Below are 25,683 nucleotides of genomic sequence, written 5' to 3'. Positions count from 1 at the left end.
CCCTCCCCACAGCACCTATATATATATATATATATGTTTCTGCAGCTTCACCACTCTATTTATTGATTTTTCTTGTACATATTTGTTCTACTTATTTTATGTTGTTAATATGTTTTGTTCTGTGGTCTGTCTCTCCTTCCCCTCCCCACAGCACCTATATGTTTCTGCAGCTTCACCACTCTGATTGATTTTACTTGTACTTATTTATTCCATTTATTTTCTTTTGTTAATATGTTTTGTTCTGTCTCTCCTTCCCCTCCCCACAGCCCCTTTATATTTGTTTGTACAGATTTATTCTATTTTGTTAATGTTTTGTTCTGTTGTCTCTCCTTCCCCTCCCCACAGCACCTATATATATATGTTTCAGCAGCTTCACCACTCTATTGATTGACTTTACTTGCACATATTTATTCCATTTATTTTATTTTGTTAATATGTTTTGTTCTGTCTCTCCTTCCCCTCCCCACAGCCCCTTTATATTTGTTTGTACAGATTTATTCTATTTTGTTAATGTTTTGTTCTGTTGTCTCTCCTTCCCCTCCCCACAGCACCTATATATATATGTTTCTGCAGCTTCACCACTCTATTGATTGACTTTACTTGTACATATTTATTCCATTTATTTTATTTTGTTAATATGTTTTGTTCTGTCTCTCCTTCCCCTCCCCACAGCACCTGTATAGATGTTTCTGCAGCTTTATCACTCTATTGAATTTACTTGTACATATTTACTCCATTTATTTTCTTTTGTTCATGTTTTGTTCTGTCATCTCTCCTCCCCCTCCCCACAGCCCCTTTATATTTGTTTGTACAGATTTATTCTATTTTGTTAATGTTTTGTTCTGTTGTCTCTCCTTCCCCTCCCCACAGCACCTATATATGTTTCTGCAGCTTCACCACTCTATTGATTGACTTTACTTGCACATATTTATTCCATTTTTTTTCTTTTGTTAATGTTTTGTTCTGTTGTCTCTCCTTCCCCTCCCCACAGCACCTGTATACATGTTTCTGCAGCTTTATCACTCTATTGATTTTACTTGTACATAATTACTCCATTTATTTTCTTTGTTAATATGTTTTGTTCTGTTGTCTCTCCTTCCCCTCCCCACAGCCCCTTTATATTTGTTTGTACAGGTTTATCACTATTTTACTTGTACAGATTTATTCTTTTTTGTTAATATGTTTTGTTCTGTTGTCTCTCTCCTTCCCCTCCCCACAGCACCTGTATATATGTTTCTACAGGTTTATCACTCTATTTATTGATTTTTCTTGTACATATTTATTCCATTTATTTTCTTTTGTTAATACGTTTTGTTCTGTTGTCTCTCCTTCCCCCTCCCCACAGCACCTGTATATTTGTTTGTACAGATTTATCACTCTATTTTACTTGTACAGATTTATTCTATTTTGTTAATATGTTCTGTTGTCTGTCTCTCCTTCCCCTCCCCACAGCACCTGTATATATGTTTGTACAGGTTTATCACTCTATCTATTGATTTTACTTGTACATATTTATTCTATTTTGTTAATATGTTTTCTGTGGTCTGTCTCTCCTTCCCCTCCCCACAGCACCTGTATAAATGTTTCTACAGGTTTATCACTCTATTTTACTTGTACATATTTATTCTATTTTGTTAATATGTTTTGTTCTGTTGTCTGTCTCTCCTTCCCCTCCCCACAGCACCTGTATGGTTTGTTTGTACAGCTTTATCACTCTATTTTTCTTGTACATATTTATTCCATTTATTTTCTTTTGTTAATACGTTTTGTTCTGTTGTCTGTCTCTCCTTCCCCTCCCCACAGCACCTGTATATGTTTGTACAGATTTATCACTCTATTTATTTATTTTACTTATACATATTTATTTTATTTTAATATGTTTTGTTCTGTTGTCTGTCTCTCCTTCCCTTCCCCACAGCACCTGTTTATATGTTTGTACTGCTTTATCACTCTATTTATTTTACTTGTACATATTTATTCTATTTTGTTAATATGTTTTGTTCTGTGGTCTGTCTCTCCTTCCCCTCCCCACAAAACCTGTATATATGTTTGTACAGGTTTATTACTCTATATATTTTATTTGTACATATTTTATTTTGTTAATGTTTTGTTCTGCTGTCTGTCCTTCCCCTCCCCACAGCACCTGTTTGTACAGGTTTATTACTCTATTTATTTTACTTGTACATATTTATTCTATTTTATTTTGTTAATATGTTTTGTTTTGTTCTCTGTCTCCCCCTTCTAGACTGTGAGCCCACTGTTGGGTGGGGACCATCTCTAGATGTTCCCAACTTGGCCTTCCCAAGCGCTTAGTACAGCGCTCTGCACACAGTAAGCACTCAATAAATACAATTGAATGAATGTTTGTACAGATTTATTACTCTATTTTACTTGTACATATTTATTCTATTTATTTTATTTTGTTAATATGTTTTGTTTTGTTGTCTGTCTGCCCCACTTCTAGACTGTGAGCCCGCTGTTGGGTAGCGACCGTCTCTAGATGTTCCCAACTTGGACTTCCCAAGCGCTTAGTCCAGTGCTCTGCACACAGTAAGCGCTCAATAAATACGATTGAATGAATGAATGAATGTGTTGCCAACTTGTACTTCCCAAGCGCATAGTCCAGTGCTCTGCACACAGTAAGCGCTCAATAAATACGATTGAATGAATGGATATGTTGCCAACTTGTACTTCCCAAGCGCTTAGTCCAGTGCTCTGCACCCAGTAAGCGCTCAATAAATACGATTGAATGAATGAATATGTTGCCAACTTGTACTTCCCAAGCGCTTAGTACAGTGCTCTGCACACAGTAAGCGCTCAATACGATTGAATGAATGAATTGTTAATGAATTAATCAATCAATCAGATGGTATTTGGCGAGCACTTACTGTGGGCAAAAGCACTGTACTCAACACTTGGGAAAGTAATAACAATGGTACTTGTTAATAATAATAATGATGCCATTTGTTAAGCGCTTACTCTGTGCCAAGAACTGTTCTAAGCGATGGTTGGGGGGCGGGGGGGATACAGGGTAGGTTGTCCCATGGGGGGCTCACAGTCTTCATCCCCATTTTCCAGATGAGGGAACTGAGGCCCAAAGAAGTGACTTGCCCAAAGTCACCCAGCTGATAAGTGGAAAGCTGATAGAGAAGCAGCGTGGCTCAGTGGAAAGAGTACGGGCTTTGGAGTCAGAGGTCATGGGTTCAAATCCCGGCTCCGCCACTTGTCAGCTGGGTGACTCTGGGCAAGTCACTTAACTTCTCTGTGCCTCAGTTCCCTCATCTGTAAAATGGGGGTTAAGACTGTGAGCCCCCCGTGGTTCAAGCTGATCACCTTGCAACCCCCCCCAGCACTTAGAACAGTGCTTTGCACATAGTAAGTGCTTAATAAATGCCATTCTTATTATTATTATTTAAGTGGCGGGGCTGGGATTAGAACCCACGACCTCTGACTCCCAAGCCCAGGCTCTTGCCACTGGTCCACGCCGCTTCTCTGTTAAACGCTTACTATGAGTGAAGCACTGTTCTAAGCACCAGGGTAGATACAAGCTAATCAGGCTGGACAGGAAGGAGAGCTAAGGAGCCGAGAAAGACAAAGAAGTGGATTAGACCCCCACAGAAAAATGGGAAATAGATGGCAGCCACAACCATCCAACAAGTCCAGCGGTACGACTTCTCTCCGACCACAATCCTTGGTCACCATTGTGGTTTTTAACAAACCCCATGTCAAGGGAAACTCACTTTATACCACACCCTTCTTGACCAAATCTGAGCGTATGCACACCACCGTTTCTCCCATTGCCTCCCGTTCATCGGGCATCCGCAGAAAAACGTTCCCTAATGACCGTTATCTGATCCAAAAACCAACTAAAACCCAATCAATCAATCAATCAATCGTATTTATTGAGCGCTTACTGTGTGCAGAGCACTGTACTAAGCGCTTGGGAAGTACAAGTTGGCAACATATAGAGACGGTCCCTACCCAACAGTGGGCTCACAGTCTAAAAGACACAGTCTAAACCCAGTTTTATGGGAGGGACGTACCGGTCTTCAGGTGGCAGGGTAGAACTGAAGAAATATGATTGTTCCAGCTAAAGCAGGGTTCACCTGCTTCAACTCAATAATAATAGTGATAGTATTTGTTAAAGTGCTTACTTTCCTGGTATTTAAGAGTTTACTACATGTCAGGCACTATACTAGATACAAGCAGATCGGGTTGGACACACCCCATGTCCCACATGGGGCTCTCAGTCTTACTCCCCATTTTGAGGAGACACAGAGGAAGTTAAGGGACTTCAAAGTCACAAGGCAGACCAGTGATAGGGCAGGATTAGAACCCAGGTCCTTCTGACCCTCAGGCCCGTACTCTATCCGCTAGGCCACGCTGCTTCTCTCTACCATTGCCAAGCACTGTTCTAAGCGCTGGGGCAGATACCGACTTATTAGGTTGGACACGGTCCCTGTTCGACATGAGGCTCCCAGTCTAGGTAGGAGGGGGGAGGATTTAATCTTTCTGGCGAGGGAAGTGAAGCTGCAACGGTAGCTGCCGTTCTTGGCTGGCCATTGCACAGTCCCCATTCCGACTTAGACCACGCTTCATCATCATCATCAATCGTATTTATTGAGCGCTTACTGTGTGCAGAGCATTGTACTAAGCGCTTGGGAAGTACAAGTTGGCAACATATAGAGACAGTCCCTACCCAACAGTGGGCTCACAGTCTAAAAGGGGGAGACAGAGAACAAAATCAAAACATACTAACAAAATAAAATAAATAGAATAGATATGTACAAGTAAAATAGAGTAACAAATATGTACAAACATACATATATACAGGTGCTGTGGGGAAGGGAAGGAGGTAAGATGGGGGGTGGAGAGGGGGACGAGGGGGAGAGGAAGGAAGGGGCTCAGTCTGGGAAGGCCTCCTGGAGGAGGTGAGCTCTCAGCAGGGCCTTGAAGGGAGGAAGAGAGCTAGCTTGGCGGATGGGCAGAGGGATTGGGGGCATTCCAGGCCCGGGGGAGGACGTGGGCCGGGGGTCGATGGCGGGACAGGCGAGAACGAGGTACGGGGAGGAGATTAGCGGCAGAGGAGCGGAGGGTGCGGGCTGGGCTGGAGAAGGAGAGAAGGGAGGTGAGGTAGGAGGGGGCGAGGGGATGGACAGCCTTGAAGCCCAGGGTGAGGAGTTTCTGCCTGATGCGCAGATTGATCGGTAGCCATTGGAGGTTTTTGAGGAGGGGAGTAATATGTCCAGAGCGTTTCTGGACAAAGATAATCCGGGCAGCAGCATGAAGTATGGATTGAAGTGGAGAGAGACACGAGGATGGGAGATCAGAGAGAAGGCTGATGCAGTAGTCCAGACGGGATAGGATGAGAGCTTGAACGAGCAGGGTAGCGGTATGGATGGAGAGGAAAGGGCGGATACTTGGACACTTGGTTACTTTTCGCTGGACAGCCTTGGAGGCCCCTTCCAGGAGCACAGGCGAGCCCCTCCTCACGCCCCTTGGGGATCTCCCGCTGGCCCGGAGCAGCAGTGGCCTCGCTAACATTCCCGAAAGCCGTGCCTGTCTGAGGGTAGCCTGGCCTGCTGGAGCAATGAAAAGGACGACAAAGCCAGACCTCCTTCAGCCCCCACACCCCAGGTACTGGAGCTCTTACCGTTTCTACTGCTCTTTTGGCTGTCTTATGTTTTGTCATTTGTAATTATTTCACTCTTCCTGCCTGTCCTTCTAGCTCCCACGCCCACCCCCGTTCTACGACTGTGAACCAGCGAAGGTTGTGGCCTGGTGGGAACAGCCGGGGATGGCGAGGGTGGAGGGGGCCATCAGAGGACCTGTGTTCTAATCCCAGTTCTACCACATACCTCATCATCATCATCAATCGCATTTATTGAGCGCTTACTGTGTGCAGAGCACCGTACTAAGCGCTTGGGAAGTACAAGTTGGCAACACATAGAGACAGTCCCTACCCAACAGTGGGCTCACAGTCTAAAAGGGGGAGACAGAGAACAAAACCAAACATACTAACAAAATAAAATAAATAGAATAGATATGTACAAGTTAAATAAATAAATAGAGTAATAAATATGTACAAACATATATACATATACCCAGGTGCATATATATACATATATACAGGTCCCATACCTGCTGGGAGACCTTGGCCAAGTCACTGCACTTCTCCTCTGTTTCCTCCTCTGTAGAATCAATCAGTTGTGTTTATTGAGCGCTTTACTGTGCAGAGCACTGAACTAAATCCTTGAGCGAGTACAGTTCAAGAGTTAGTAGACACAATCCCTGCCCATAAAGAGTTTACAGTCTAGAGGTTTCAATGGCTGTTCAGCGCGGCTAGAGAAACAGCGTAGCTCAGTGGAAAGAGCACGGGCTTTGGAGTCAGAGGTCATGGGTTCAAATCCCGGCTCCGCCAATTGTCAGCTCTATGACTTTGGGCAAGTCACTTAACTTCTCTGTGCCTCAGTTACCTCATCTGGAAAATGGGGAATAAGACTGAGAGCCCCCCTGTGGGACAATCTGATCACCTTGTAACCTCCCCAGCGCTTAGAACACTGCTTGGCACACAGTAAGTGCTTAATAAATGCCATCATCATCATTATTATTATTACTAGGACAGAGTCTTTAACGGATCTGCTGATCTCCTGTCTTAGCCAGCACTTAGTACAGTGCTAGGCACAGAATCAACAATTAGCAGTATTTATTCATTCGTTCATTCAATCATATTTATTGAGCACTTACTGTGTGCAGAGCACTGTACTAAGCGCTTGGGAAGTCCAAGTTGGCAACATATAGAGGCGGTCCCTACCCAACAGCGGGCTCACAGTCTAGAAGGGGGAGACAGACAACAAAACAAAACATATTAACAAAATAAAATAAATAGAATAAATATGTACAAATAAAAGAGTAATAAATCTGTACAAACATATATACAGGTGCTGTGGGGAGGGGAAGGAGGTACGGGGGGGGGGGAGGGTGAGAGGAAAAAGGGGGCTCAGTCTGGGAAGGCCTCCTGGAGGAGGTGAGCTCTCAGTAGGGCTTTGAAGGGAGGAATTGAGTGGTTACTGTGTGCAAGAGCACTGTATTAAGCGCTTGGGAGAGTACAGTGTAATAATATAACAGAGTTGATAGACATATTCCCTGCCCACATCAAATTTACAGCCTAGAGGGGGAGACAGACAGTAATATAAATAAATTACAGATATGTACATAAATACTGTGGGGTTGATGGAGGGCTGAATAAATGGAGGGAGGGAGAAAAGAGGAAATGAGCACTTACCAAATATTGCCATTACTACTTTGTGGGTCAAACTGATCTCCCATTTTAGTCTTCACCAGCTCTTAATATAGTGGTCTGCACCCAGTAAGCGCTCAATAAATACCACAGAGTAAAGGAAAAATGGAATCGAGGCCCCCCAACCCAGAACAGAAGCCAGGTGTGTCTTCACTTACTGTTACCCAGAGAATTCCCCACTTACATCTTATCAAGCTATTTGATTTTATCATACTTGATTGTATCGCTTAGTGATCCATAACATCTTAAATGAAAAAAGATGGCTGTCTGGGGCTCTGTTACCCCATTTCATTTTGAGATCTAAAATGCTTACCCCTATGCCGAACTCCCCAAATCTCTTTATTTCTCCCTCTAATTAACTCTTTTTGTTGTGTTATTTCCTCTGAAAAGTAGTTTGGGATTTAACTGATTTGAAAGAGGCTCTACCAAATAAAATTGTGCTCTACAGTCATAGAATTAATCTAATACTGAAGCCCCTGACAGAATTTGGCTGAAAGAAGTCCCCTTTATGAGATTACTGTCTCCTAATTCAATCCTGACATTGTCACAGTAAATGGCCAGATGCCCCGCAGAATGGAGCTTAGGAAATAGGTGGTTGTGGGCAGGGTTTGTGACTACTAACTGTACTGCGATCTGCCAAGCGTTTAGTGCAGTGTTCTGTACACCATAAGCGCTCAATAAATAGCACCGATTGATCGATGAGCAATTGCCAGTCAGGTTTGAGGAAGTTCTTTAAAAAAGCTACAAACCGTGTTGGGGCTACGGACTGCTACTAGTCAGAGCACTGGAATGACGATGACGACGATGGCATTTGTTAAGCGCTTACTAGGTGCCAAGCACTGTTCGAAGCACGGGGGTAGATACAAGGTGATCGGGTCGTCCCACATGGGGCTCACAGTCTTAATCCCCATTTTACGGATGAGGTGACCGAGGCCCAGAGAAGTGAAGTGGCTTTCCGCAGTCACACAGCTGACAAGTGGCAGAGGCAGGATTAGAACCCACGACCTCCAGCTCCCAAGCCCGTGCTCTTTCCACTGAGCCACGCTGCTTCTCAATCACGGCAGGCCTCGGCTTCATGCTCCAGGAGGAAGGAGAAGGGGGTTTGGGGGGAGTGGGGTGAAAGGTCCCTTACTGCCGAGGCACCGTTCCCCTACTTCTCATCGAGTCCTGAGCCTCTCGAAGTCAGATAGAGTAGCGGTCCTGACCCACACTGGTCCGCACTGGGGTCCATGCTGGTCCACACTAGCCCAAACCAGTCGGCACTGGTCCACGGTAGTCCAAGCTGTTGCCCACTGCGATCTGCGGCACAGAGTAAACGCTTAACAAATACCATAATTATTATTATTTGTGGGATTTCGCACTGTCTAAGCACTGGGGTAGATACAAGCTAATCAGGTTGAACTTGGGTTCCAATCCTGGCCCTGCCACTTGCCTGCTGGGTGACCTTGGGCAAGTCGGTTCACTTCTCTGTGCCTCGGGTCATCTGTAAAATGGGGAGTCAGTCCTACTCCCTCCTACTTTTCACCCATTCATTCATTCATTCAGTCGTATTTACTGAGCACTTACTGTGTGCACAGCACTGTACTAAGCGCTTGGGAAGTACAAGTCGGCTACATATAGAGACGGTCCCTACCCAACAACAGGCTCGCAGTCTAGAAGGGGGAGACAGGCAACAATACAAAACTTAGCTGGTGAGCCCCATGTGGGTCAGGGACCGTGTCCTACCTGATTATCCTGTATCTACCCCAGTGCTTAGTACAGTGCTTGGCACATAGTGAGTGCTTAATAAATACCGAATTAAAATTATAATTTGACAATCCTGATCCAACTTCTATCTGCCCTGAGCTCTGCTTGGGGGCCTAGAACCACTCCCTGCCTTTCGTTGTTTGCGGCTCCTGGGTCTGTCAATCGATCGATGATAATTATTCATTTTTAATGGTATTTGTTAAGCGCTTACTCTGTGCCGGGCACCGTATTAAGTCTGCAGTAGATGAAAGCTTATCAGGTTGGACACAGTCCCTTGTCCCACATGGGGCTCACGGCCTTAATCTCCATTTGACAGAGGCCCTGAGAAGTGAACTGACTTAACCAAGGTCACACAGCAGACAAACGGAGGAGCCACGATTAAAACCCAAGTGCTTCTGACGCCCACATCAATGCTGTATCCACTAGCCCGCACAACTTCTCCATTCTTACTGCACGCAGAGCACTGTACTAAGTGCTTGGGAGAGCACAGTAGAACAGAGTTGCTAGACACATCCCCTGCCCACAGGGAGCTCACAATCTAGAGGCAGTTTACAGTCTAGAGGGATTCTGGATGGGATTCCAATTCCTCCCGTCTACACTTGTTGAGGAATGCCTCTGCAGGATTCCTCATGAGGTTGGGGAGATAATATCACACACCGTGCCCTCTCAGCATCCCTGAAAAGGCAGCTCTAATTATCCCCAGTTGGCTGATGAGGCAATTAAGTCCCAGAGAGGTCCAACATCACCCAGCCAGTTCAGGGAGAAGCCTGGGCTGGGAGTTGCAAACACGATCCCCAGCGCACAGCTTTTTCTCCCAGGGGTGTTTCCACTGAAATGACTCTTCATTCAAGAAAAAGGAAAACACTTTTGGGAACTGAAACACACCATCCATCCATCTGCTTGCCACTCAAATGCTGCACCTCTAAGTCTGTGTAGGAAAGGGACTGGAAATAAAATGGGAAGCACTAGACCCTGGAGTGAAACCAAACAAAAATCAGCAGAAACTGCAATAGTAACCTGGATGTAAAAATGTCCATTAGAAATTTGAATAATTTTTTAAAAATGAAGTGTCAAAATGTAAATCGAAGGGAAAGGGGCCTTTCTGTTTTTGCACTACATTTTCAGTGGGATTTAAGCTCTGACATTTTTCTCTCAAACCTCAAATTAAAGCACTTAGCAGCTGCTCCATTTAGAAGCTGGGCCCTGGGTGAACAAGAGGAAACCCCCTGGGATTTACAAAGAAGGTTTTAAATTGGTCCCGATTTTATCACTTTGTTATAAAATAGAGGGGGAGAAAACAGAATACCCTTCTGAGCTTCTGCTGCTGTTGGTATGGTAACAGTTGCTTCTGAGGCTGCCTTAGCAGGGCAAGGGAATTTTAATGACCGAAGGAAAATTAATTATTTTCCCAACAGAGAGGACACACTAGGTCCTGGTCCCTTTCTAATTGCTTTGAAATGAAAGTTTGTGGGAAATCCTCAAAATTAAACATTTGGGGAGGGGCTCTAAATTCTTAGAGTGATGACTTCGGGGTCAGATCAAAGCTTTGAGGGGCTCATTGGGGGAGGGGGCTGGTAAGAAGGGAACAAGAAGAGGCAGTGGGAGGGGAAGGGGGAGAGCAAGGAAGAAACAAAAAATGGGGGAAAAGGAAGAGGGGGTGAGGAGAAATGAAAGGGAAAAAGGGGGAAAAAAGAGGGATGGGGGGAGTGTAGGAAAAGGGAGAGGAACCCCTTCTAGCCCCATGTAGAGAGAGTCACACCAGTGAGGGTGGGGGTGCACAGCATTTTGGGCAAAGAGGGGGTTGGGGAAACCTCTCCACAACATTCGGGCAGAGAGGGCCGACTACATCCTTAATTTAATTATATTAATGTTTGCCTCTCCCTCCAGACTGTAAGCTCATTGTGGGCAGGAATGTATCTGTGCTATTGTACTGTTGTACTCTCCCAAGCGCTCAGTACAGTGCTCTGTGCACAGTCAGCATTCAATAATTACGACTGACTGCCTAACGTACCTGCTTTGCCTCAAAGTCTCCCACCCTCAAGGGAGGGTGAGGCCTCAGACTGGGGGAGTTCGGGGGGCCCTTCTGAGGAGGGGCCTGGGGTTTGCAGCCCTCCCCCCTGCCCTTCCCCTGCCTTGGATGCCTGTTCTTCTGGTCCGCACCTGTGCAGAGAGAAGAGGCACAGAGAAGCAGTGGCACGTGAGACCTGCCTGCTGCCAGCTCTGCTTTTTGTCTGCCGTGTAACCTTGGGCAAGTCACTCCACTGGGCCTCAGTTACCGCATCTGGAAAATGGAGATTAAGACTGCAAGCTGTGGGACAACCTGACTGCCTTGTATCTGCCCCCAAGTGCTTAGAATAGTGCTGGGCGCATAGTAAGTGCTTAACAAATACAAGAATTATTATTATTACCATCGGGAGACTTGGGTGGGGGGAGGTTACCGGGGGCAACTGTGGAGCGGCTGTGAAGGCTGTGGGCTCAAGCGCTCAGTACAGTGCTCTGCACACAGTAAGCGCTCAATAAATACAATTGAATGAACCACCTGATGGCCCTGTATCTCCCCTAGCGCTTAGGACAGTGCTTGGTACATAGTAAGCGCTTCACAAATACCATCACCATTATTATCAACTTACTTGACTTATCCTCCCTCCTCAGTAAAATGTGGGTGAGGGCTGTGAGCCCCACGTGGGCTCAAGCGCTCAGTACAGTGCTCTGCACACAGTAAGCGCTCAGTAAATACGATTGAATGAACCACCTGATGGCCTTGTATCTCCCCCAGCGCTTAGGACAGTGCTTGCCACATAGTAAGCGCTTCACAAATACCATCACCATTATTATCAAGTCACTTGACTTATCCTCCCTCCTCAGTAAAATGGGGGTGAGGGCTGTGAGCCCCACGTGGGCTCAAGCGCTCAGTACAGTGCCCTGCACACAGTAAGCGCTCAGTAAATACGATCGAATGAACCACCTGATGGCCTTGCATCTCCCCCAGCGCTTAGGACCGTGCTTGGCACGTAGTAAGCGCTTCACAAATACCATCATCGTTATTATCAAGTCACTTGACTTATCCTTCCCGGCCCCACGTGGGACAACCTGATGGCCCTGCGTCTCCCCCAGCGCTTAGGACAGTGCTTGGCACGTAGTAAGCGCTTCACAAATACCATCATCGTTATTATCAAGTCACTTGACTTATCCTTCCCGGCCCCACGTGGGACAACCTGATGGCCTTGCATCTCCCCCAGCGCTTAGGACAGTGTTTGGCACGTAGTAAGCGCTTCACAAATACGACCATTATCATTGTTATTATTATTATTCAAAATGATAAAAGGGCAGCACCCTCATCATCATCAGTCGTATTTATTGAGCGCTGTGTGCAGAGCACCGTACTAAGCGCTTGGGAAGCACAAATTGGCAACACACAGAGACAGTCCCTACCCAACAGTGGGCTCACAGTCTAAAAGGGGGAGACACAGAACAAAACCAACCATACTAACAAAATAAAATAAATAGAATAGATATGTACAAGTAAAATAAATAAATAGAGTAATAAATATGTACAAACATATATACAAGCTCAGGCACCTCGCCCGTCGGTTCAAAAAAGGAGCAGCCCCTACTGGGCCGGAAGTGGGGCGGGTGCGCGCGCACCAGCGTGACCCCGCCCCCGCGGGGGGACGCGCATGCGCCCCGGCCCAGGGGGGGGGTGTCCCGCGTAGGGCGCGCATGTGCGCCGCACCCGCGTGACCCCGCCCCCGAGGGGGCGGTGCGACGCGCATGCGCCCCGCCCCAAGGGAGGGAGGGGGGGTCACGCGCGGGGCGCGCATGCGCGTGCGTCCCGGCTGGGCTGAGGCAGTTGCCGGCTTTTCCCGGCCCTGCCGGTCCTGGCTCCCGGCGTTGGCCGGGATCGGCCGGGATCGGGATCGGGATCGGGATCGGGATCAGGAGGCGGGGATCCATGTCCCGGTTGCCCCGGTGCGGATGCCCTCACACCGCCCCGGACCCCGGTGAGTGCGGACACCGGACTCCTGCCCAAACCCCCCCCCTCATTCATTCATTCAATCGCATTTATTAATAATAATAATGATGATAGCATTTGTTAAGCGCTTACTATAATAATAATAATAATGGCAGTTATTAAGCGCTTACTATGTGCAACGCACTGTTCTAAGCGCTGGGGGGGATACAACGTGATCAGGTTGTCCCACGTGGGGCTCACAGTCAATCCCCATTTTGCAGATGAGGGAACTGAGGCTCAGAGAAGTTAAGTGACTTGCCCAAGGTCACACAGCAGACATGTGGTGGAGCCGGGATTCGAACCCACGACTTCTGACTCCAAAGCCCGGGCTCTTTCCACTGAGCCACGCTGCTTCTTTACTGTGTGCAAAGCACTGTTCTAAGCGCCGGGGAAGTTACGAGGGGATGAGGTTGCCCCACCGGGGGTGCTCCCAGTCTTCATCCCCATTTTACAGATGAGGGAACCGAGGCCCAAAGAAGCGAAGTGACCTGCCCCAAGCCACACAGCTGACAGTTGGCGGCGCCGGGATTTGAACCCGTGACCTCTGACTCCAAAGCCCGGGCTCTTTCCACTGAGCCACACACTGTGTGCTGAGCACTGTAGTAAGCGCTTGGGAAGCACAAGTTGGCAACATCTAGAGACGGTCCCTACCCAACAGCGGGCTCACAGTCCCTCCCCACAGCACCTGTATATATGTCTGTACAGATTTATCACTCTATTTTGCTTATACGTATTTACTATTGTATTTATTTTGTTAATGATGCGCGTAGAGCTTTAATTCTATTTGTTCTGACAGTTTTTTATAATAATAATTATGGCATTTATAAAACGCTTACTACGTGCCAAGCACTGTTCTAAGCGCTGGGGAGGTGACAAGGTGATTAGGTTGTCCCACGTGGGCCTCACAGTCTTCATCCTCATTTTACAGATGAGGGAACTGAGACAGAGAAGTGAAGTGACTTGCCCAAAGTCACACAGCTGACAAGCGGCAGAGTCGGGATTAGAACCCATGACCTCCGACTCCCAAGCCCGGACTCTTTCCACTGAGCCACGTTGCTTCTCACTACAGCGCATAATAATAATAATAATGGTGGCATTTGTGAAGCGCTTACTATGTGCCAAGCACTGTTCTAAGCATTGGGGGGGCATACTGTTGGGTAGGGACTGTCTCTATGTGTTGCCAATTTGTACTTCCCAGTCGCTTAGTACAGTGCTCTGCGCATAGTAAGCGCTCAATAAATACGATTGATGATAATACAAGGTGATCACGTTGTCGCACGTGGGGCTCACAGTCTTAATCCCCATTCTCCAGATGAGGTAACTGAGGCCCATAGAAGTGAAGTGACTTGCCCAAAGTCATCCGACAAGCGGCAGAGCCGGGATTAGAACCCACGACCTCTGACTCCCAAGCCCGGGCTCTTTCCACTGAGCCACGCCGCTTCTCCATAAAAACTCAAACAAATGGAGCACTGGATTAAGTGTCTTAGGAGAGTACGATGCAGCAGAGTTGGGAAGCAGCTTGGCTCAGTGGATAGAATATGAGCCTGGGAATCAGGTCGTGGGTTCTGATTTGGCTCCACCACTTGTCTGCTGTGTGACCCTAGGCAAGTCACTTCACTTCTCTGGGCCTAAAACCCCTCATCTGTAAAACAGGGGTTGAGACTGTGAGCCTTCTGTGGGATGGGAACTGTGTTCGACCCGATTTGCCTGTATCCACTCCAGCGCTTAGTACAGTACCTAGCACATAGTAAATACCAAAATTATTATTATTATTATTATTATTATTAACAGAGTTGGTAGACTTGTTCCCTGCCCACCAGAAACTTACAGTCTAGAAGCTTGTAACCGGGAGAACTCTCTTCCTCCCCTTAGTACAGTGCCTAGCACATAGTAAATACCAAAATTATTATTATTATTATTATTATTATTATTATTATTATTAACAGAGTTGGTAGACTTGTTCCCTGCCCACCAGAAACTTACAGTCTAGAAGCTTGTAACCTGGAGAACTCTCTTCCTCCCCTTAGTACAGTGCCTAGCAAATAGTAAATACCAAAATTATTATTATTATTAACAGAGTTGGTAGACTTGTTCCCTGCCCACCAGAAACTTACAGTCTAGAGGCCTGTAACCTGGAGAACTCCTCTCTTCCTCCCCTTCCCATCCTGTACCCTCTTCTCCTCCTCATCACCTACCTTTTCTTCCTCAATCCCCCATTTCCCCCCCCCCAGCCCCCCCACCTCCCACCCCACAGAACTGGGCTTCCCACAGTGTCTGTAAAATGACCGTCTAAAGCTTGGTTTTTGTAAAAGCAATTTGAATTAAATACCCCGAAGCTCAGTTGGTTAAGAAGAGTTCTGCATCATCAGGGAAATACCACTTCTGCTGTCATCTGCAGCGTGGCTCAGTGGAAAGAGCACGGGCTTTGGAGTCAGAGGTCATGGGTTTGAATCCCGACTCAGCCACATGTCTGCTGTGTGACCTTGGGCAAGTCACATAACTTCTCTGAGCCTCAGTTACCTCCTCTGTAAAATGGGGATTAAGATTGTGAGCCCCACGTGGGACAACTTGATCACCTTGTATCCCCTCAGCACTTAGAACAGTGCTTTGCACATAGTAAGCACTTAACAAATGCCATCATTATTATTATTATTATTATCTGGCAGGGAGCAAGTCTCTCTTGCAGCTTCTGCAGTGTTCATACTCTGTTGATTTTTGGTTTCTTTTCTGGGACTAGAAGGTGCCGGACAGGAGAATTGGAGGTGCTTGGGAAGGAAGGGTAGTGCTGTCCCAGAAGAGAAACTGGAAGACAAAGATTCGGGCTGGAAAGTAGTGATGTCTGCAAAATACTGTCAATTTAAAATGAAGACAAAATATCCAATTTAATGGAATTTCAGTTGGCTGCCCCAAAAGAGGGAAGGAAAGGAAAAGTGAGTCTAGGAGCTAAAGGAGGATGAAAATGAGAAAATAGGGCAAAACAAAATGGAGAAGAATTTTTTTCATTTTCATTTGTGCTGAAATGCTCACAATTACCTCTTTTCCATCTAAGCCCTTAGACTGTGAGTCCCACGTGGATTTGGGACTGTATCCACAGTGGATATACTGTTGGATGGGGCCCGTCTCTATATGTTGCCAACTTGTACTTCCCAAGCGCTTAGTACAGTGCTCTGCATACAGTAAGCGCTCAATAAATACGATTGAATGGATGAATGACTGTATCTACCCCAGAGCTTAGTGCAGTGTTTAGAACAGCGTAAGCATTTAAATGCCACAATTATTATTATTTTTTAAGCTAGGAGGTTGGCGGGTGCTTGGGAGTAGTGAGAAAGTGAGAACTTTTAACTACACAATAACTCGGTTACCCTTTCCTATTTCATATCTGTCTATAATATTCATTTATATCAGTCCTGAGACAAAGATGGTTTAAGTGTCCCCCTTCTAGACTGTAAACGTGTTATGGGCAGGGAACGTGCCCGCCAATTCTGTTGTATTGTACTCTCCCAATAATAATAATAATTGGCATTTATTAAGCGCTTACTATGTGCAAAGCAAGAGTTCGGCACATGAGCCTGTTGTTGGGTAGGGACCGTCTCTGTTGCCGATTTGTACTTCCCAAGCACTTAGTACAGTGCTCTACACACAGTAAGCGCTCAATAAATACGATTGAATGAATTAATGAATGGATACCATTGATCGCTTCATGCCAGTTTGTTTTGGACTTGGATTCAGTGGCAGGAGATGACTGGAATATTTTAGGGAAAAGTTCACAGGGCATATTGGACCAACACTCTAATGCAGGTGACCGAGAAGAGGAAAGTTTGTTTTTTGGAAAAGGTTGAGCCACAGTTGGGAGGTTCTGCCCTCCGGTGAGTTCATTAAACAGATAAAGCAATTGAATCCCGGTGACTTCTCTGTAGCGCGGTCCTCAGAAGCAGGGCAAGGCGATGGATTTCAGTAGAAGTCAGTGGCTGATCTAGTCTTGGGGAAGGGGGTGCGTGGCCCTGTATTTACATGCTGTGTGGAAAGAGGTAGCAGCTTGGTAGCTTTGGTGGACTGATTTCAGTATCTCAGCTTTTAGCTGTCGAGGTTTTAGAGGGATGGACTCAAGACGTGGCCAAAGACTAAATGCCCGTTTGTGCATTTAGCAAACAAGTCTAGTTTCTTTTAAAACAAGAAGCCCTAGAAAGCGGGGAAAGTCCAAAGTGTTTTTGAGTCTCCCGTATTACATGATCTTTCCAATTCATAGCAGCGTTCCTCAGGGCGAACAACCTAACTTTTTGATCCGAGGCCTTCTTTGTTGTAATCTTGTTAAAATTTCATAAGCTACAATCAGGAGGTGGCTATTGTCGCTGAGGCTGAGCCCCTTCCTTCCTCTCCCCCTCATCCCCCTCTCCTTCCCCCGTCTTATCGCCTTCCCTTCCCCACAGCACCTGTATATATGTTTGTACATATTTATTACTCTATTTTACTTGTACATATCTATTCTATTTTATTTTGTTAATATGTTTGGTTTTGTTCTCTGTCTCCCCCTTCTAAACTGTGAGCCCACTGTTGGGTAGGGACCGTCTCTATATGTTGCCAACTTGTACTTCCCAAGCGCTTAGTACAGTGCTCTGCACACAGTAAGCGCTCAATAAATACGGTTGATTGATCGATTGTTCAATTTACAGTGGCCCACTTTTAAAAATCCATTACGCAAGTGCCTAACTTTTGGCGTCACTGATTCCCTTTGGGCACATATATAGGAAAAGTTTTAGGTTGCTTTACGTTTCTTTTTGCGTTGTGTTCATTAACCTTGAGATTAGCCAAAAGGTAAGAATAGGCGTTCCTTAACTGGTGAGAAACCAGTGGTGAGTCAGTGACAGTTGAATCGGGGTTGTAATCCTGTTTTTTGCCATTTGGTAATGACATTCTGAGACACACAGTGTCAGTCTTTCAGCAGTGATGATTGAGCTCCTACTGTGTGCTGAACACTGCTTCATGCACATCCTTTTCTTTTCCCTTTTTTATTTCTCCCACCCAAATAAATATCCTGAAAAAAAAGAGTGGAAACAGAGACCTGTCCTCATTGGGGGCTTCCTTGGGAAACTGAAGCACAGAGAAGTTAAGTGATTTTCCTGAGGTACCACAGCAGGCAGGTGGCGGAGTCAGGATTAGAACCCAACTCCCTGGGCTCCCCGAATTCTCTATCCACCAGGCCATGCTGCTTCCCTGAAAGTAAGCCAGTCAGGACCTTCCAATTTAAGGTGAAGCCTACTGACATTATCCAGGATAGATTTTTAAAGTTACTTTTCATCGGTTAATCCCAGCCCTACATAACACCGGGCTTTTGAAGCAGAATTGTTGTTGCCTATTTAGTGCTATTGCGTGAACGAAAATTCAAATGTCTCGAGATTGTGGGTGTCTGGATCTTTGAGAGATTTTCAGACTGGCCCTAAATGACAGCGAATGGAAGTATTTGGGACGACAAAACTCGTTGGACTAAATGTGAATATTGTGGAAGTTTGGAAATTCATATTTTATTGTTCACAGAAACAGCCTGTCAGAAGCAGATCTGATTCCATGAAGCCTTGAAAGGGGGAAAAGTAAGAATGTCGGCCCTCAGCTGGAAACCGTTTGTTTATGGAGGCGTGGCTTCTATCACTGCAGAATGTGGTAAGTAGCAGTTGCTCATTGAAATCTCCAAAGAAGATATTAGTTGGCAAATCAAAAAGTAGCTTGAGTGAATCATTAACTTGGGACCTTAAAAATGATTAGTTACTGGGAAATTTTTTCCCCATTAATGTTGGGGGTTGAGCTGCTTTACAAAACCTGGTGCGATTTACGCTCCGTGTTGCTCCATTTTCCAAGAAACGCTGTTGTTCATTTCTGTGAGGTTAGGAGTTGGACATGGTGCTCTTGGTTTTTTGGATGGGAAAAAGTTAAAAATTTGCCCTCTTTTTCACGGTGAACGGGGCTGAGTGGCACGAGTGTGTTTTGGAGGGGGACACTTTCCTTTGACAATGTTCTTCTGGCCACGTTTCTAGCCAGGCCAGTTGAGACAAAACAAACATTAGAGAAGCGTACGAAAGTAGTCCAACCTCTGCCCTATCCCAGAAAACCTTGAATCAGCAGGTCTGCCTCTGGAATGAGCCAGATTTTTCCTCACTGACCTTCTCTGATCCCCCTCTTCCACCCTGCTTCTGACCAGGGGGTCTGGAGAGCCGACTTCAGGGGTCAAGTGTATTGTGAGCGATAGGCGGGGATTGGGAGAGGAAGGTGGAGAGGGAAGGACTACTAGGCTCTTGAGCAGCAGCTATTATTATTGTTGTTATTATTAATAATAGCTATAAGGGTGGGAGTAAACACTGTGCTAAGCACTGGAATAAAAACAAGGTAAATGGCTGCAAAAAGAATCCTGCCAGCCTGATTTGTTTGTTTTACTGCCCCTCCTTATGCTTAACAGTGTCATACCAACGATGCACTTTGAGGATAGCGGGACACAGAGGAAGCACAATGTTGGCTTCATTTGGGTTACCCTGCTATAACTTGAGTTCCTCTAAGCTTGAACTGTTTGCTTTCAGGCGCTAGTGGTATTTCTGAAACTCCCAAGGGGAGCGGTGCGGTCTGCTAAGCACTTGGGAAAATGCACAGACAGAGGTGATGTGTTCCTTACCCACTAGAAACTTCAGCTCTAACAGGGGAGAAAGACATAAAGAAAAATTATAGAATAATCAGAATAAAAATTTGTGCACCACTTAGATCCAGGGCTGGAGTCTGTGTACTTCTGATTTTATTCCTTTGCCGTAAGACGGGCTTTCCCACCAGACTGCAAACTCCTTGTGGACAGGAATCATGTCCACTAAATCTACTATATTGTACTCTCCCAAGCGCTTAGTACAGTGCTCTGCACCTAGTAAGTGCTAATAAATAGCATTGATAGGATTTGAAAGCAAAGCTTTAGTTATTCATAAACTTGGGTGCTGGACCCTATTGTTTTTCCCTACATTCTCAATGGGGTTTTAATCTCTTTATTTGTAGGACACAGATATTTTATTCATTCATTCAATAGTATTTCTTGAGCGCTTACTATGTGCAGAGCACTATACTATGCGCTTGGGAAGTACAAGTTGGCAACATATAGAGACGGTCCCTACCCAACAACGGACTCACAATCTAGAAGGGATAATAATAATAATGGTATTTATTAAGTGCTTCCTATATGCAAAGCAGTGTTCTAAGCACTGGGGAGGTTACAAGGTGATCAGGTTATCCCACGTGGGGCTCACGGTCTTAATCCCCATTTTACAGATGGGGGAACTGAGGCACAGAAAAGTTAAGTGACTTGCCCAAAGTCACCCAGCTGACAAGTGAACCCATGACCTCTGACTCCAAAGCCCGGGCTCTTTTCACTGAGCCACGCTTAGCGGTTGAATGTTGAATTAGGGTCTGTTCTTGCCTTGCTGTGTGCCTTAAAGTCCCAGTCATGCTACTTCCCCGTGTCTTTCTTTTAAGGATAAAGTAGTAGTAGTAGTAGCAGCAGCAGCATTTCTTGGAGCAGTGGACTGTACTAGGCACTTGGGAAGTATAGGATAAAGAAGTGACCTGTTCTCTTCCCACAAAGAGCTTACATTTAGGCGGAGGAGGCAGAAGCTAAAGGGAATCAAATACACTGTTCCTGGAAATACATTGCCCTGTGTGCTCTTGAAATAGAGGAGGATTTCATGGTGGGTTGGGAGGGGGCAGGTCATATAGGGTCCAGGGGACCTGTGGAAATTGATCCAAAGTTATTTTCTGAGCCTTTGGAACTGTACCTTCATTATTCCTCTGGCTCAAGGGCTCAGGCACGTCATTGTAACGAGAGCTTACTGAGTGCTGCCAGTGACTTTGACTTCTGTATTTGGTTCCAAGGTGTGGTTATACATTTTAAGCTCATTGTGGGAAAGGAACATGTCTACCAGCTCTTGTCTGTTTACTCTCCCAAGCGCTCAGTACAGTGCTCTGCGCGCAGTCAGCGGTCGATAATTACCACCGATTGATCTAGGTTACCCTTCAGAGCCATTCAGTAGACTGTCCCCTAAAATACAGTGCAGTCGGTTCTCCTAGAATGCCGTCCCGGTCCCATCAGTTTTCCAGGACATGGCTGAAGAATTAGGGGACGGTCTTCCGATAGCTCACATCCAACTGGCCGGGTCACGGTGCGGCGTCGGAAGAAACACAAAACCATGGCGTGATGGTCAGAGTGTGAGTCTTCCTTAGCAGCGGGTGTGCCGTGAACACAGCCCCTGCACTCAAGGAGAACGAACTGTTTGCCCTTTTTTAGAATAAATCAGGGAAATTAAAATTGAAGCCATCGTAACTGCTGCCCTGAACAGCTCAGCCAACATTCCTAGGGGATTCTGTTGATAATGGAAGGAATCTAGATTCAACTAGACAGGGCTCTTGGTGGATTATTCAAGAACCTTGGCTGCTGCTTAATCTCTTTCCCATGCCCATTAGCCACTTCACCCTTTACTAGCTTCTCCAACTGAGAACAAAATGAGGTAACACCAACCCGCAAGCCTTCCTGTTTTTCTCCTGGGTAATAGCTCTGGAAGAGGAAGGTGAAAACTATAAGCTCAGGTGGCATTTTTGAATCCACTGGGAATGCCTGCTGTCCGTTCTGTCCTTCTCCACTGGCTGTAGGCCTAGCGCTTAATAGAGAGAGCTTCTCTGGGGAGCTAAACACCTCAGTGGCTTTTGTTTATCGTAAATTGGTGGAATTCACCAGTGTCGGGTGATTTGCCGGGCCGTCACCTTTCCCCTAGTCACACAGTGACCATTGAACCTTTTTCAGAAAAAGGACCTTTAGCCTGCTTCCCTTTTACGCTGAAACCGTTCAGATTTCCAGTAGGTGAGGTCAAGGCTTCCCTGTTGGCTTTTCTAATTGGTGTCAACAACTCAGTTTAGCATCCCCAGCTTCTTGGTTACCCTGTGTGTTGTGTGTTCTCTTATGTTTGTTCCTTAGGACAAAACCACTCTCCCCATCGTCCCCCTCTCCATCCCCCCCATCTTACCTCCTTCCCTTCCCCACAGCACCTGTATATATGTATATATGCTTGTACATATTTATTACTCTATTTATTTTACTTGTTCATATCTATTCCATTTATTTTATTTTGTTAGTATGTTTGGTTTTGTTCTCTGTCTCCCCCTTTTAGACTGTGAGCCCACTGTTGGGTAGGGACTGTCTCTATATGTTGCCAACTTGTACTTCCCAAGTGCTTAGTACAGTGCTCTGCACACAGTAAGCTCTCAATAAATACGATTGATTGATTGATTGATTAGGACCACACAACATTAAAATAAGCAGACAGTGAAAGGTTCAAACCTGTGTTGGGATTTTTTGGTCTGAGTGTGGTCAGTTCTGTTTTTTCTGGATGACATGGACTCTCTCTCTAAATTGGTTCAACTTGTTAATGTCGGTATTTTCAACTTCAAGGTACTTTTCCCATCGATTTGACCAAGACGCGCCTCCAGGTCCAGGGCCAGGTGAACGATGCAAACTTTAAAGAAATTCGGTACCGAGGAATGATGCATGCGTTAGTGAGGATATGCAGAGAAGAAGGGCTGAAAGCATTGTACTCTGGGTAAGTTGTTGTTGGTATTTTTTTTATCTAAAAGGGCGAATGTATCCTATTTATCATATGTTGTCACATTTTGCATGGTGTCATTTCTTTTACTCTAGGCAGTTGGCCTTCGTATTAAAAGTTGATGCCATTAATGGTGATGCTTATTTCTAGGTGTGAACAGAGCCAGTCAGTCCTGACCCAGGGCCACTTACTTGGGCAGAACTCTTTTTAAAAAAAAATTTTTTTTTACGGTATTTGTTAGGCGTTTACTATGTTCCAGGCACTTTTTCTCTAAAGATGTCAGGACGGTATGGTCGTCTTTGTGAGCTGCTGGATTCGCAGACCCTAAGAAGTCGTCATTCAGTCAGTCGCATTTATTGAGCTGTTACTGTGTACAAAGCACCATCATAAGGGCGGTGAAAATTTTCAGTTTTTAAAGCATCCCACAGCCAGTTGTAAAGTCTTGAGGCCCCATTAGACTTGAACAGAAGGTTGTAAAGCCATTTCAATAGCTGGTGGTTCTCTGAATTGCATTAGTGTGATAGATCTTCAGCGTATTAGTAGATGTCTTCTGGCTGAGTAGGTGATGAAAGATAAGATGTTTACACATGTACACATAAACTAATTATTAGTAATAATAGGAGGGATTATGATACCTGTTAAGCATTTACCGTGTGCCAAGGAGAACACTTAAGCACTAAGTACTGGGATAGAATTCAAAATAATCGAGTTGGACACAGTCCCTAGCCTATGAGAAGCAGCGTGGCTCAGTGGAAAGAGCCCGGGCTTTGGAGTCAGAGGTCACGGGTTCAAATCCTGGCTCCGCCAATTGTCAGCTTTGGGCAAGTCACTTAACTTCTCTGTGCCTCAGTTCCCTCATCTGTAAAAGGGGGATTAAGACTGTGAGCCCCACGTGGGACAACCTGACCACCTTGTATCCCCCCAGTGCTTAGAACAGTGCTTTGCACATAGTAAGCACTTAACAAATACCATTATCATCATTACATTGGGCTCACAGTCTAAGTAGGAAAGACGAGGATTTAATCCCCAGGAGGAAACTGAGCCTCAGAGAAGCTAGACGACTTGCCCAAGTGGCAGTGCTGAGATTAGAACCCAGGTCCATGGTTTTCCCACTAGGCCACGCTTCCCAATTCAAATTCTTTTATTAATGGTGCATATTTACTTTGCTTTTTGGCCATGTAACTATGACATGCTTTTTTAATCCCATTTTAAATATAATTTTGATTGTCTTGAGCCATTTTTTTTTATCTTGGCAATTTTTAAATGCAATTTATCTGATTTTTCAATGGGGAAATTTACATTTCATTTGGCACACTTCCTCATTGAACGATTTTCATTAAACCAATTTAGAGTGCTGCCAAGGGACCAACAGTAATGACAAAACAACTGGCCTGGCGGGCAGCAATCAGGAAGTGGGTTATACTTTATTGAGCAGTGGCTTTGGGTAAAGAGTTAGGCAATGGTGAAAAGCAGTGTGGCCTGATGGATAGAGCATGGGAGTCAGAAGGACCTGGGTTCCTCCACTTGTCTGCTTTGTGCCCTTCTTGTTGTGGACGGAGAATCTGTGTGTTTATTGTTATATCGTGCGCTCATAAGCGCTTAGTACAGTGCCCTGCGCCCAGTAAATATGATTGACTGACCTTGGGCAAGTCACTTAACTTCTCTGTGCCTGTTACCTCTTCTATGAAATGAACCCCATGTGGGACACAGACTGTGCCCAACCTGATTAGCTTGTATCTACCCCAGCCCGTAGTACAGTGCCGGACACATAGTAAATACTTATCAGATACCAAAAACAGGTGATTCAAAAATTCAAAACCCTACTGGTGGTGATGACTGCCCTTGCGTGCAATTAGAATACAAAGGACAAAGGGCTTCCTTCACAATTACACATCCTTGGGCTGCTTAACTACAGTGTTATGAGCTTTCTTGTGTAAATGCTTATCAAATACCAAAAACAGGGCCGTGATTCAAAAATTCAAAACCCTACTGGTGGTGATGACTGCCCTTGCGGGCAATTAGAATACAAAGGACAAAGTGCTTCCTTCACAATTACACATCCTTGGGCTGCTTAACTACAATGTTATGAGCTTTCTTGTGTAAATGCATTCTATACCCTCAGGCTTTGTTATAAGTGGAACCTTAGCTACTGGGTTAGGTCAGCCAATGTAAAGTCTTAGATCCTTTTTTTATGGTATTTGTTAAGGGCTTACTATGTGCCAAGCATTGTTCTAAGCTCTGGGATAATATACACATTAATTAGGCCAGATACGGATTGCAAGCTTGTGGCCCTGCTGCATCCCTTTCCTAGGAAATCACCCTTTTTGGAAGTGGAGGAAAATAAATCTCCCATTCCCTCGATTTCCCCTTTGGGCGAGGCTTTCCTGGGAAAAGTTTTGTGATCTGTCATTAATAGTTTTCTTGGTGCCCACACTGTGACTGTTTGATAATAATAATAATAATAATAATGATGGCATTTGTTAAGCGCTTACTATGTGCAGAGCACTGTTCTAAGCGCCGGTGGGGGATACAAGGTGATCAGGTTGTCCCACGTGGGGCTCACAGTCTTAATCCCCATTTGACAGAGGAGGTAACTGAGGCTCAGAGAAGTTAAGTGACTTGCCCAAGGTCACACAGCTGATGGGGTGGAGTCGGGATTCGAACCCATGACCTCTGTTTGATCTAGTTGACTTATGTACCCCAGTGCTCAGCAAAGTACTGGACACTTTCCCAGATAGAGCACAGGCCTGGGAGACAGAGGGACCTGGGTTCTAATCATGAATCTGCCATGTGTCTGCTGTGACACCTTGGGCAAGTCCCTTCGCTATTCTGGGCCTCGGTGGCCTCATCTGGAAAATGGGGACTAAGAGTTAGAGCCCCATGTGGGACAACTTGCCAATTTGTACTTCCCAAGCGCTTAGTACAGTGCTGTGCACACAGTAAGCGCTCAATTGAATGAATGAATGAATCTGAATCAGATCCTTGCTGTACTGAGCCCTGCATTATGTCGTGTT

General features: G+C 45.5%; 1 protein-coding gene across 5 annotated transcripts in view; it reads left to right on the top strand.

Annotated features, from left to right (window-relative positions):
• The first annotated feature begins 2,291 nt into the window (after positions 1-2,291).
• SLC25A30 (solute carrier family 25 member 30) overlaps positions 2,292-25,683 on the top strand; it is a 36,401-nt gene continuing 13,009 nt past the window's right edge. For 2 of the 5 annotated variants that reach the window (XM_038761510.1, XM_038761506.1), the window contains exons 1-3: positions 12,960-13,047; positions 18,591-18,713; positions 22,519-22,666. In XM_038761510.1, coding sequence (XP_038617438.1) covers positions 18,650-18,713; positions 22,519-22,666 — 212 coding nt within the window. In that variant the 5' untranslated portion in view covers positions 12,960-13,047; positions 18,591-18,649. Of the gene's footprint in view, positions 2,332-5,450; positions 5,638-12,959; positions 13,048-18,590; positions 18,714-22,518; positions 22,667-25,683 lie in introns of those variants that run through there. The other 3 variants (XM_038761509.1, XM_038761508.1, XM_038761507.1) reach the window with 3 other exon arrangements.

This window comes from Tachyglossus aculeatus, chromosome 20 (assembly GCF_015852505.1).
Source record: "Tachyglossus aculeatus isolate mTacAcu1 chromosome 20, mTacAcu1.pri, whole genome shotgun sequence".
NCBI classification, from domain to species: Eukaryota; Metazoa; Chordata; class Mammalia; order Monotremata; family Tachyglossidae; genus Tachyglossus; species Tachyglossus aculeatus.
Note: the sequence above shows the minus strand (reverse complement) of the source record. Positions and strands in the feature narration are given on the sequence as shown.